Source organism: Ranitomeya variabilis, chromosome 3 (assembly GCF_051348905.1).
Source record: "Ranitomeya variabilis isolate aRanVar5 chromosome 3, aRanVar5.hap1, whole genome shotgun sequence".
NCBI classification, from domain to species: Eukaryota; Metazoa; Chordata; class Amphibia; order Anura; family Dendrobatidae; genus Ranitomeya; species Ranitomeya variabilis.
In genome coordinates this window covers 391,691,750-391,704,192 of record NC_135234.1, presented here as the reverse complement: position 1 = coordinate 391,704,192, position 12,443 = coordinate 391,691,750, and the positions used below count along the sequence as shown (strand labels likewise).

At 42.6% G+C, this 12,443-nt stretch overlaps 2 protein-coding genes and 1 long non-coding RNA gene across 3 annotated transcripts in view; all 3 read left to right on the top strand.

Moving 5' to 3' along the window:
- LOC143818266 (uncharacterized) overlaps positions 1-12,443 on the top strand; it is a 242,963-nt gene that overhangs the window by 106,305 nt on the left and 124,215 nt on the right. The window lies entirely within an intron of this gene.
- LOC143818265 (uncharacterized) lies at positions 3,739-7,334 on the top strand. The gene is made up of 2 exons (XM_077299619.1): positions 3,739-4,850; positions 7,166-7,334. The coding sequence occupies exons 1-2, from the start codon at positions 3,840-3,842 to the stop codon at positions 7,316-7,318; spliced, it is 1,164 nt and encodes a 387-aa protein (XP_077155734.1). The 5' UTR covers positions 3,739-3,839; the 3' UTR covers positions 7,319-7,334.
- On the top strand, positions 8,715-12,311 carry LOC143818264 (uncharacterized). Its single transcript, XM_077299618.1, has 2 exons — positions 8,715-9,826; positions 12,143-12,311. Exons 1-2 carry the CDS (start codon positions 8,816-8,818, stop codon positions 12,293-12,295), a joined length of 1,164 nt encoding a protein of 387 aa, XP_077155733.1. The 5' UTR covers positions 8,715-8,815; the 3' UTR covers positions 12,296-12,311.

Sequence of the window (12,443 nt, the reverse complement as noted above, 5' to 3'; positions counted from 1 at the left end):
ACGTTCCACTCATATGGCACAAATAGCCCAGAGTACAAAAGGTCATATATTCATAAGCACATGTAATTGCTGCTTACCCATTGTAAGTCAGGTGTGTCCTCCCCACCTTGCTCGGTCCCCCCGGACGCGCGTTTCGCGTGGCTTTTTCAACAGGGTGTATCCATAGTGTGTCTCATTGTGTTTTTATATCATAGACCCGGAAGTAGAATCGGTGACGCCGGCGCATGCGCAGTAGCGTCCAGAGTGCATCGCTCAATAGGGCCATCACAGTGGGGAGTGTATGAGAGGCGGAGCTCCACCTTCCAAACACAAGAAGTGTGACACTCCCCACTTGTAAGTGATAGGTCCACAAGAAGATGGCTACGATGGACGACACCGGGCATGCGCACCACCAATTCCCAATAAAAAGGCCATGGCTACAGCCATTTTTTTAGTGATAAAGTTAAGATCGCTCAAAAACAGAAACAGAACGCCGCAGCGTCCCGAAATGTACGTAAACCGGAACGCTAGATAGATTAGAGGCGTCCCCAATAAAGTGGAAAAACGGGACGCCAAAAAGATGCAAAAAAATAATAATAACGCATCACATGTGTTTAGAGTGTGTACAGTTACATAAAAACAATGACAAAAATAGACAGAAAAAGGGAGAAAAAGGAGCATAGCAATAAAAAGACAGATGACAAAAAGAAATAATAACATACATATAAATATGTAAACAAAGCATATTATCATACATGTGAAACATATATGTGAATCCGTGTATATATAATGGAACAGACCCCACAACATACTGGGGAATAAATTGTACTATATATTGGTGGTCGCTTACAGTCCCAAAGTACATATTCAATGTCAAAGGGTCCGCTCACGGTGCTAAAATATAAACCAACCAAGGAGGTTAAAATTGATGTATGATCTATGATCCTGCACGTTTATAAAAAGCGCAGGGATATCAAGTGAAACTTAGTGAATAACTAAAGACCCCCAATTCCTGAACTAAACCAAATAATATAAACATGCTAACAACTCATACAAACATTCACTAAAGAATAATGTTAGCGTATAGAGACTACATAAAGTGCAGATTCATAAGAAAACATAAACCACGTATAAGAACCTATACGTGGACAACGTATAGACAGAAACTACAGGACACTCCTTCTCTTCAGATTCCGAGACGTTCACCGGGTTTTGCTGCGGCGTCATCACCAGTGCGTAGCCATGGATAACTAATAAAAACTAAAAAGAAAAGAAAAACACACAACAAGACGTAAATATATAAAAATATTAAAAGCGAGTGGTGAAAAAATCACCCAAGAGAGGACAGCCAGGTCAAGGGACATGGAATATTTTCCACATTACATCCTCATTATATTGCTGCATGTCAGGACAGAGCCGAAAAATTTCAGGTGCCCTTCTGGGACTACTCCAAATCAATACATAAACAAAAACACGGAGGAAAAGAGTCCACTTCAACATATTTAGAGAACAATATACAAAAAGTTTATTAAATAATCAATACAAAAACAGAATTAAAAATACAAAACATGGGTGTATTGTTAATACCGCCATATCGCAGAAGACACATAGGAGGAAATGCGGCAATGACCAAGTCAGGGGGGAGTTCACATATACACCTTTTGGGTGGCAGCGTCAGCTCAGAAAAATAGAAGGAATGTATGACCAAATACAATTACTACGTTCCACTCATATGGCACAAATAGCCCAGAGTACAAAAGGTCATATATTCATAAGCACATGTAATTGCTGCTTACCCATTGTAAGTCAGGTGTGTCCTCCCCACCTTGCTCGGTGAGAGGGATAGATGTGATACATGGAGGTGTCAGGGGGGGCAATCTGACCAAGTTACTCGCACAGTGTGAATGTAAGTGGATTGTCACCCTTGACACCCTTGCCCCTAAGGGACTTAATGAACAGCTTAGCTTCGCTCCTTTTCTGTGAGAGTCCCGTGGGTTCTCCTTCGTGTTCTATATATTATTTGGTTCCAAAAATATACTTCCATAATTTTTCGGCTCTGTCCTGACATGCAGCAATATAATGAGGATGTAATGTGGAAAATATTCCATGTCCCTTGACCTGGCTGTCCTCTCTTGGGTGATTTTTTCACCACTCGCTTTTAATATTTTTATATATTTACGTCTTGTTGTGTGTTTTTCTTTTCTTTTTAGTTTTTATTAGTTATCCATGGCTACGCACTGGTGATGACGCCGCAGCAAAACCCGGTGAACGTCTCGGAATCTGAAGAGAAGGAGTGTCCTGTAGTTTCTGTCTATACGTTGTCCACGTATAGGTTCTTATACGTGGTTTATGTTTTCTTATGAATCTGCACTTTATGTAGTCTCTATACGCTAACATTATTCTTTAGTGAATGTTTGTATGAGTTGTTAGCATGTTTATATTATTTGGTTTAGTTCAGGAATTGGGGGTCTTTAGTTATTCACTAAGTTTCACTTGATATCCCTGCGCTTTTTATAAACGTGCAGGATCATAGATCATACATCAATTTTAACCTCCTTGGTTGGTTTATATTTTAGCACCGTGAGCGGACCCTTTGACATTGAATATGTACTTTGGGACTGTAAGCGACCACCAATATATAGTACAATTTATTCCCCAGTATGTTGTGGGGTCTGTTCCATTATATATACACGGATTCACATATATGTTTCACATGTATGATAATATGCTTTGTTTACATATTTATATGTATGTTATTATTTCTTTTTGTCATCTGTCTTTTTATTGCTATGCTCCTTTTTCTCCCTTTTTCTGTCTATTTTTGTCATTGTTTTTATGTAACTGTACACACTCTAAACACATGTGATGCGTTATTATTATTTTTTTGCATCTTTTTGGCGTCCCGTTTTTCCACTTTATTGGGGACGCCTCTAATCTATCTAGCGTTCCGGTTTACGTACATTTCGGGACGCTGCGGCGTTCTGTTTCTGTTTTTGAGCGATCTTAACTTTATCACTAAAAAAATGGCTGTAGCCATGGCCTTTTTATTGGGAATTGGTGGTGCGCATGCCCGGTGTCGTCCATCGTAGCCATCTTCTTGTGGACCTATCACTTACAAGTGGGGAGTGTCACACTTCTTGTGTTTGGAAGGTGGAGCTCCGCCTCTCATACACTCCCCACTGTGATGGCCCTATTGAGCGATGCACTCTGGACGCTACTGCGCATGCGCCGGCGTCACCGATTCTACTTCCGGGTCTATGATATAAAAACACAATGAGACACACTATGGATACACCCTGTTGAAAAAGCCACGCGAAACGCGCGTCCGGGGGGACCGAGCAAGGTGGGGAGGACACACCTGACTTACAATGGGTAAGCAGCAATTACATGTGCTTATGAATATATGACCTTTTGTACTCTGGGCTATTTGTGCCATATGAGTGGAACGTAGTAATTGTATTTGGTCATACATTCCTTCTATTTTTCTGAGCTGACGCTGCCACCCAAAAGGTGTATATGTGAACTCCCCCCTGACTTGGTCATTGCCGCATTTCCTCCTATGTGTCTTCTGCGATATGGCGGTATTAACAATACACCCATGTTTTGTATTTTTAATTCTGTTTTTGTATTGATTATTTAATAAACTTTTTGTATATTGTTCTCTAAATATGTTGAAGTGGACTCTTTTCCTCCGTGTTTTTGTTTATGTATTGATTTGGAGTAGTCCCAGAAGGGCACCTGAGGAGTGCCTAGAGAGAGTTGGTACTTACCACTCACACATACTGAGTATATTGGTGCTTCATGACTGTAATATTAAATATTGCTTTTCTGTGTTTCCCACAGCAGTTAGTCAGAAGTCAATGGATTTTCGTAGTCGGGACCAGACATGGTTGTCTCGGCTGCAGGAGGCCTTTAAGGAGGATAATGTCGGCTCTACTGTCGCGAGTGGTGGTGATTCTAGAGAGAGGATTGCCAGGCTGAGGTTATTGCTGCATAAAAGGACAAAGCTGTGGTGGAATAGGGCCACTTTGGGGCAATACCTGGCTCGCAACCTGATTCCGAGGGGCTTACGTGTCCAAATTTTCCCCTCTTATCCAATTGAAGACGAGGTATTTAAAACCGAATGGGAGAATATTGCTAATATATGTTCTAGAGGCTTCATCGGTTTGCTTATTAAACTTGATGAGACCAAACTAGCGGAATTGGAGAAGGAAATTGACGATATTCAACTATTTATAAAAGAAGATTTGACACCAGAAGCATTGGGGAAACTCAATGGTGACCTTGAGAGTGATTTCCTCAAATGGGAGCAAGAGATAAGTGCGGTCAAGACAAAAAAACTGCAAAGAGACAATTCAGACTACCGCGATAATCACGTATATAGGTGGAGGACAGGGAGAATGAGAACTCGCCCAACATCACTGGTTAGGTCGGGCTCAATGTCATCCGCCACTTCAGTGGATGAACTGAGTGTGACATCCGACCAATCTAAAAGCATACATGGTGATAGAGGGAGAAAAATACAACCCAATAGAGCTGCAAAAGGAAGATATACCTCCCAAAAGAGAAAATTTACCTCCCCTCCTACGTACGAGCGGAAGGCGAAAAATAACAACTTAGAGGTGATTAATCTATCTACCCATTCCCTCTCTAAAACCCAGTCTGAAGTCCTTAAACTTGGTCTTAATTTTGTTCCATCTAATCAGTTTAATTTTTTTACAGCTGTAAAAGACACGCATTTATTTTGTCGTAAATTACTACTGAAGAAGTTACACGCCCCTAAAAATTCTGGTAATCAACTTCCTAGTGACGTGGAAGCCGTTGCTTTATCGGCCCTGGAAGACCTACTTGAGGAACAACAACCAGATTCAGTAGGTAAATTTCCTTCTTCGATTTTGCCCAGATCATCCACCTTCCCCCCTTTGTCTCTGTGTCCACAGATAGACATTTTTTGCAGATTGGTCATTGAGGATCTAATTAAGATTCCAAGGGGACTCTACAATGACAACCTAACACCAGATCAAAGGAAGGCGCTGAGGGAGCTACAGGCTCTGGACACAGTAGTTATTAAACCTGCAGACAAGGGGGGGAATGTGGTGATCTGGCCAATTGAAAAATACGAAAAAGAGATATTTCGACAATTAAAGAACAAAGAAACATATCGGTGTTTACCCCAAAATCCCACCTCGGTTTTTTCAGGGGAGTTGGAGTATATCTTGGGGTTGGCGAGCGAGTCAGGTGTTGTCCCCAAAAGGGTCCTTGATGGACTTATGCCAAGGTCCCCTAAGGTGGCTACCTTCTATGCCCTGCCCAAAGTGCACAAAGATGCTGTTAATCCACCTGGGCGTCCTATTGTCTCTGGCATAGGAGGGTTATGCGAGAATATTTGTAAATTTATTGATTTTTATTTAAAACCTCTGGTGGAGACACTGCCCTCCTATGTCAGAGACACTACTGACGTGCTTAGAAGGGTGGACGGGCTGTCTCTGGAGGCGGGCATGATTTTAGTCACCATTGATGTGGAGTCATTATACACCTCGATCAGACATGTAGATGGTCTGAGGGCCACCCGCTTCTTCCTTGAGACTACCAACTGGGATGGCCATTTTTCGGAACTTATTTTGGAATTGCTTGAGTTTATTTTAACCCACAATTATTTTGTTTTCAAAGATAAATTTTATTTACAGTTGCAGGGCACTGCAATGGGCGCGGCGTGTGCGCCTTCGTATGCAAATTTATTTTTAGGTTACTGGGAAAGGTGTATTTTCCAAGGCGATGGCGCACACGCCGCGGACCCAGTGGTGGGCTGGTTTCGCTACATTGATGACATTCTGATGGTGTGGAATGGTAGCGAAGCCAGCCTATCCAAATTCATGCAGGCCCTGAATATTAACAACTTTAATTTAAAATTCACGTATACTTGGCATTCTAGGGAAATTAATTTTTTGGACATTACGCTGTGTGTTGCCGAGGATGGCTCTATTGAAACAGATCTGTATCGCAAGGAATCCTCTGTGAATTCCTTGCTTCATGCCTCCTCGGCACACAACTACTCGGTTATAAAAGCCATCCCAGTTGGACAATTCTTGAGGAATAGGCGGGTGTGTTCTACGGATGCCCGCTTCGAGAGACAGTCCGCCATCCTCACCGAACGGTTTAGGGCAAGAGGATACAGTCGTCGTAGCATTAGGGCAGGGTATGGAAGGGCCAGACATACACGGAGAGAGGACCTACTAGGGGGGTCGAACAGGTCAGGAGCGAAGGATGAGATGGCAATCAGATTTATCTCTACTGCGAATTGCCAATGGCACCGTATTCGTGAGGTGTTAAGCAAACATTGGTCCGTGTTGCAGACCGATAGTGTCCTGGCCCCATATCTCACAAAATCTCCTTTGATGACACAAAGGAGAGCCAGAAACCTGAAAGATACTCTGGTAAGCAGCCATTATATCACCCCAAAAAATAAAACATTTCTTGGTGCGAGGAGTCCCAGACAGGGATGTTTTCCTTGTGGTTCATGTGTTGCGTGTCCGAACATCCTTAGATGTGGGACCTTCAAGAATTTTGATGGGAGCAGGGAATTTAAGATAAGAGAGTACATCTCATGTAACACTACTTTTGTGGTCTATTATGCGACCTGTCCCTGCTCCCTGATCTATGTCGGTCTCACATCTAGGGAACTTAAGGTTCGGACGCGCGAACACGTAAGGGATATCTTGGCAGGTAAAGAAGTAGAAGACCCATCGGTCTTAAAAACATTACCCAGGCACTTTCGACTGTTTCACGGATCTGACCCTAGGGGCTTAAAAGTGAGAGGGATAGATGTGATACATGGAGGTGTCAGGGGGGGCAATCTGACCAAGTTACTCGCACAGTGTGAATGTAAGTGGATTGTCACCCTTGACACCCTTGCCCCTAAGGGACTTAATGAACAGCTTAGCTTCGCTCCTTTTCTGTGAGAGTCCCGTGGGTTCTCCTTCGTGTTCTATATATTATTTGGTTCCAAAAATATACTTCCATAATTTTTCGGCTCTGTCCTGACATGCAGCAATATAATGAGGATGTAATGTGGAAAATATTCCATGTCCCTTGACCTGGCTGTCCTCTCTTGGGTGATTTTTTCACCACTCGCTTTTAATATTTTTATATATTTACGTCTTGTTGTGTGTTTTTCTTTTCTTTTTAGTTTTTATTAGTTATCCATGGCTACGCACTGGTGATGACGCCGCAGCAAAACCCGGTGAACGTCTCGGAATCTGAAGAGAAGGAGTGTCCTGTAGTTTCTGTCTATACGTTGTCCACGTATAGGTTCTTATACGTGGTTTATGTTTTCTTATGAATCTGCACTTTATGTAGTCTCTATACGCTAACATTATTCTTTAGTGAATGTTTGTATGAGTTGTTAGCATGTTTATATTATTTGGTTTAGTTCAGGAATTGGGGGTCTTTAGTTATTCACTAAGTTTCACTTGATATCCCTGCGCTTTTTATAAACGTGCAGGATCATAGATCATACATCAATTTTAACCTCCTTGGTTGGTTTATATTTTAGCACCGTGAGCGGACCCTTTGACATTGAATATGTACTTTGGGACTGTAAGCGACCACCAATATATAGTACAATTTATTCCCCAGTATGTTGTGGGGTCTGTTCCATTATATATACACGGATTCACATATATGTTTCACATGTATGATAATATGCTTTGTTTACATATTTATATGTATGTTATTATTTCTTTTTGTCATCTGTCTTTTTATTGCTATGCTCCTTTTTCTCCCTTTTTCTGTCTATTTTTGTCATTGTTTTTATGTAACTGTACACACTCTAAACACATGTGATGCGTTATTATTATTTTTTTGCATCTTTTTGGCGTCCCGTTTTTCCACTTTATTGGGGACGCCTCTAATCTATCTAGCGTTCCGGTTTACGTACATTTCGGGACGCTGCGGCGTTCTGTTTCTGTTTTTGAGCGATCTTAACTTTATCACTAAAAAAATGGCTGTAGCCATGGCCTTTTTATTGGGAATTGGTGGTGCGCATGCCCGGTGTCGTCCATCGTAGCCATCTTCTTGTGGACCTATCACTTACAAGTGGGGAGTGTCACACTTCTTGTGTTTGGAAGGTGGAGCTCCGCCTCTCATACACTCCCCACTGTGATGGCCCTATTGAGCGATGCACTCTGGACGCTACTGCGCATGCGCCGGCGTCACCGATTCTACTTCCGGGTCTATGATATAAAAACACAATGAGACACACTATGGATACACCCTGTTGAAAAAGCCACGCGAAACGCGCGTCCGGGGGGACCGAGCAAGGTGGGGAGGACACACCTGACTTACAATGGGTAAGCAGCAATTACATGTGCTTATGAATATATGACCTTTTGTACTCTGGGCTATTTGTGCCATATGAGTGGAACGTAGTAATTGTATTTGGTCATACATTCCTTCTATTTTTCTGAGCTGACGCTGCCACCCAAAAGGTGTATATGTGAACTCCCCCCTGACTTGGTCATTGCCGCATTTCCTCCTATGTGTCTTCTGCGATATGGCGGTATTAACAATACACCCATGTTTTGTATTTTTAATTCTGTTTTTGTATTGATTATTTAATAAACTTTTTGTATATTGTTCTCTAAATATGTTGAAGTGGACTCTTTTCCTCCGTGTTTTTGTTTATGTATTGATTTGGAGTAGTCCCAGAAGGGCACCTGAGGAGTGCCTAGAGAGAGTTGGTACTTACCACTCACACATACTGAGTATATTGGTGCTTCATGACTGTAATATTAAATATTGCTTTTCTGTGTTTCCCACAGCAGTTAGTCAGAAGTCAATGGATTTTCGTAGTCGGGACCAGACATGGTTGTCTCGGCTGCAGGAGGCCTTTAAGGAGGATAATGTCGGCTCTACTGTCGCGAGTGGTGGTGATTCTAGAGAGAGGATTGCCAGGCTGAGGTTATTGCTGCATAAAAGGACAAAGCTGTGGTGGAATAGGGCCACTTTGGGGCAATACCTGGCTCGCAACCTGATTCCGAGGGGCTTACGTGTCCAAATTTTCCCCTCTTATCCAATTGAAGACGAGGTATTTAAAACCGAATGGGAGAATATTGCTAATATATGTTCTAGAGGCTTCATCGGTTTGCTTATTAAACTTGATGAGACCAAACTAGCGGAATTGGAGAAGGAAATTGACGATATTCAACTATTTATAAAAGAAGATTTGACACCAGAAGCATTGGGGAAACTCAATGGTGACCTTGAGAGTGATTTCCTCAAATGGGAGCAAGAGATAAGTGCGGTCAAGACAAAAAAACTGCAAAGAGACAATTCAGACTACCGCGATAATCACGTATATAGGTGGAGGACAGGGAGAATGAGAACTCGCCCAACATCACTGGTTAGGTCGGGCTCAATGTCATCCGCCACTTCAGTGGATGAACTGAGTGTGACATCCGACCAATCTAAAAGCATACATGGTGATAGAGGGAGAAAAATACAACCCAATAGAGCTGCAAAAGGAAGATATACCTCCCAAAAGAGAAAATTTACCTCCCCTCCTACGTACGAGCGGAAGGCGAAAAATAACAACTTAGAGGTGATTAATCTATCTACCCATTCCCTCTCTAAAACCCAGTCTGAAGTCCTTAAACTTGGTCTTAATTTTGTTCCATCTAATCAGTTTAATTTTTTTACAGCTGTAAAAGACACGCATTTATTTTGTCGTAAATTACTACTGAAGAAGTTACACGCCCCTAAAAATTCTGGTAATCAACTTCCTAGTGACGTGGAAGCCGTTGCTTTATCGGCCCTGGAAGACCTACTTGAGGAACAACAACCAGATTCAGTAGGTAAATTTCCTTCTTCGATTTTGCCCAGATCATCCACCTTCCCCCCTTTGTCTCTGTGTCCACAGATAGACATTTTTTGCAGATTGGTCATTGAGGATCTAATTAAGATTCCAAGGGGACTCTACAATGACAACCTAACACCAGATCAAAGGAAGGCGCTGAGGGAGCTACAGGCTCTGGACACAGTAGTTATTAAACCTGCAGACAAAGGGGGGGAATGTGGTGATCTGGCCAATTGAAAAATACGAAAAAGAGATATTTCGACAATTAAAGAACAAAGAAACATATCGGTGTTTACCCCAAAATCCCACCTCGGTTTTTTCAGGGGAGTTGGAGTATATCTTGGGGTTGGCGAGCGAGTCAGGTGTTGTCCCCAAAAGGGTCCTTGATGGACTTATGCCAAGGTCCCCTAAGGTGGCTACCTTCTATGCCCTGCCCAAAGTGCACAAAGATGCTGTTAATCCACCTGGGCGTCCTATTGTCTCTGGCATAGGAGGGTTATGCGAGAATATTTGTAAATTTATTGATTTTTATTTAAAACCTCTGGTGGAGACACTGCCCTCCTATGTCAGAGACACTACTGACGTGCTTAGAAGGGTGGACGGGCTGTCTCTGGAGGCGGGCATGATTTTAGTCACCATTGATGTGGAGTCATTATACACCTCGATCAGACATGTAGATGGTCTGAGGGCCACCCGCTTCTTCCTTGAGACTACCAACTGGGATGGCCATTTTTCGGAACTTATTTTGGAATTGCTTGAGTTTATTTTAACCCACAATTATTTTGTTTTCAAAGATAAATTTTATTTACAGTTGCAGGGCACTGCAATGGGCGCGGCGTGTGCGCCTTCGTATGCAAATTTATTTTTAGGTTACTGGGAAAGGTGTATTTTCCAAGGCGATGGCGCACACGCCGCGGACCCAGTGGTGGGCTGGTTTCGCTACATTGATGACATTCTGATGGTGTGGAATGGTAGCGAAGCCAGCCTATCCAAATTCATGCAGGCCCTGAATATTAACAACTTTAATTTAAAATTCACGTATACTTGGCATTCTAGGGAAATTAATTTTTTGGACATTACGCTGTGTGTTGCCGAGGATGGCTCTATTGAAACAGATCTGTATCGCAAGGAATCCTCTGTGAATTCCTTGCTTCATGCCTCCTCGGCACACAACTACTCGGTTATAAAAGCCATCCCAGTTGGACAATTCTTGAGGAATAGGCGGGTGTGTTCTACGGATGCCCGCTTCGAGAGACAGTCCGCCATCCTCACCGAACGGTTTAGGGCAAGAGGATACAGTCGTCGTAGCATTAGGGCAGGGTATGGAAGGGCCAGACATACACGGAGAGAGGACCTACTAGGGGGGTCGAACAGGTCAGGAGCGAAGGATGAGATGGCAATCAGATTTATCTCTACTGCGAATTGCCAATGGCACCGTATTCGTGAGGTGTTAAGCAAACATTGGTCCGTGTTGCAGACCGATAGTGTCCTGGCCCCATATCTCACAAAATCTCCTTTGATGACACAAAGGAGAGCCAGAAACCTGAAAGATACTCTGGTAAGCAGCCATTATATCACCCCAAAAAATAAAACATTTCTTGGTGCGAGGAGTCCCAGACAGGGATGTTTTCCTTGTGGTTCATGTGTTGCGTGTCCGAACATCCTTAGATGTGGGACCTTCAAGAATTTTGATGGGAGCAGGGAATTTAAGATAAGAGAGTACATCTCATGTAACACTACTTTTGTGGTCTATTATGCGACCTGTCCCTGCTCCCTGATCTATGTCGGTCTCACATCTAGGGAACTTAAGGTTCGGACGCGCGAACACGTAAGGGATATCTTGGCAGGTAAAGAAGTAGAAGACCCATCGGTCTTAAAAACATTACCCAGGCACTTTCGACTGTTTCACGGATCTGACCCTAGGGGCTTAAAAGTGAGAGGGATAGATGTGATACATGGAGGTGTCAGGGGGGGCAATCTGACCAAGTTACTCGCACAGTGTGAATGTAAGTGGATTGTCACCCTTGACACCCTTGCCCCTAAGGGACTTAATGAACAGCTTAGCTTCGCTCCTTTTCTGTGAGAGTCCCGTGGGTTCTCCTTCGTGTTCTATATATTATTTGGTTCCAAAAATATACTTCCATAATTTTTCGGCTCTGTCCTGACATGCAGCAATATAATGAGGATGTAATGTGGAAAATATTCCATGTCCCTTGACCTGGCTGTCCTCTCTTGGGTGATTTTTTCACCACTCGCTTTTAATATTTTTATATATTTACGTCTTGTTGTGTGTTTTTCTTTTCTTTTTAGTTTTTATTAGTTATCCATGGCTACGCACTGGTGATGACGCCGCAGCAAAACCCGGTGAACGTCTCGGAATCTGAAGAGAAGGAGTGTCCTGTAGTTTCTGTCTATACGTTGTCCACGTATAGGTTCTTATACGTGGTTTATGTTTTCTTATGAATCTGCACTTTATGTAGTCTCTATACGCTAACATTATTCTTTAGTGAATGTTTGTATGAGTTGTTAGCATGTTTATATTATTTGGTTTAGTTCAGGAATTGGGGGTCTTTAGTTATTCACTAAGTTTCACTTGATATCCCTGCGCTTT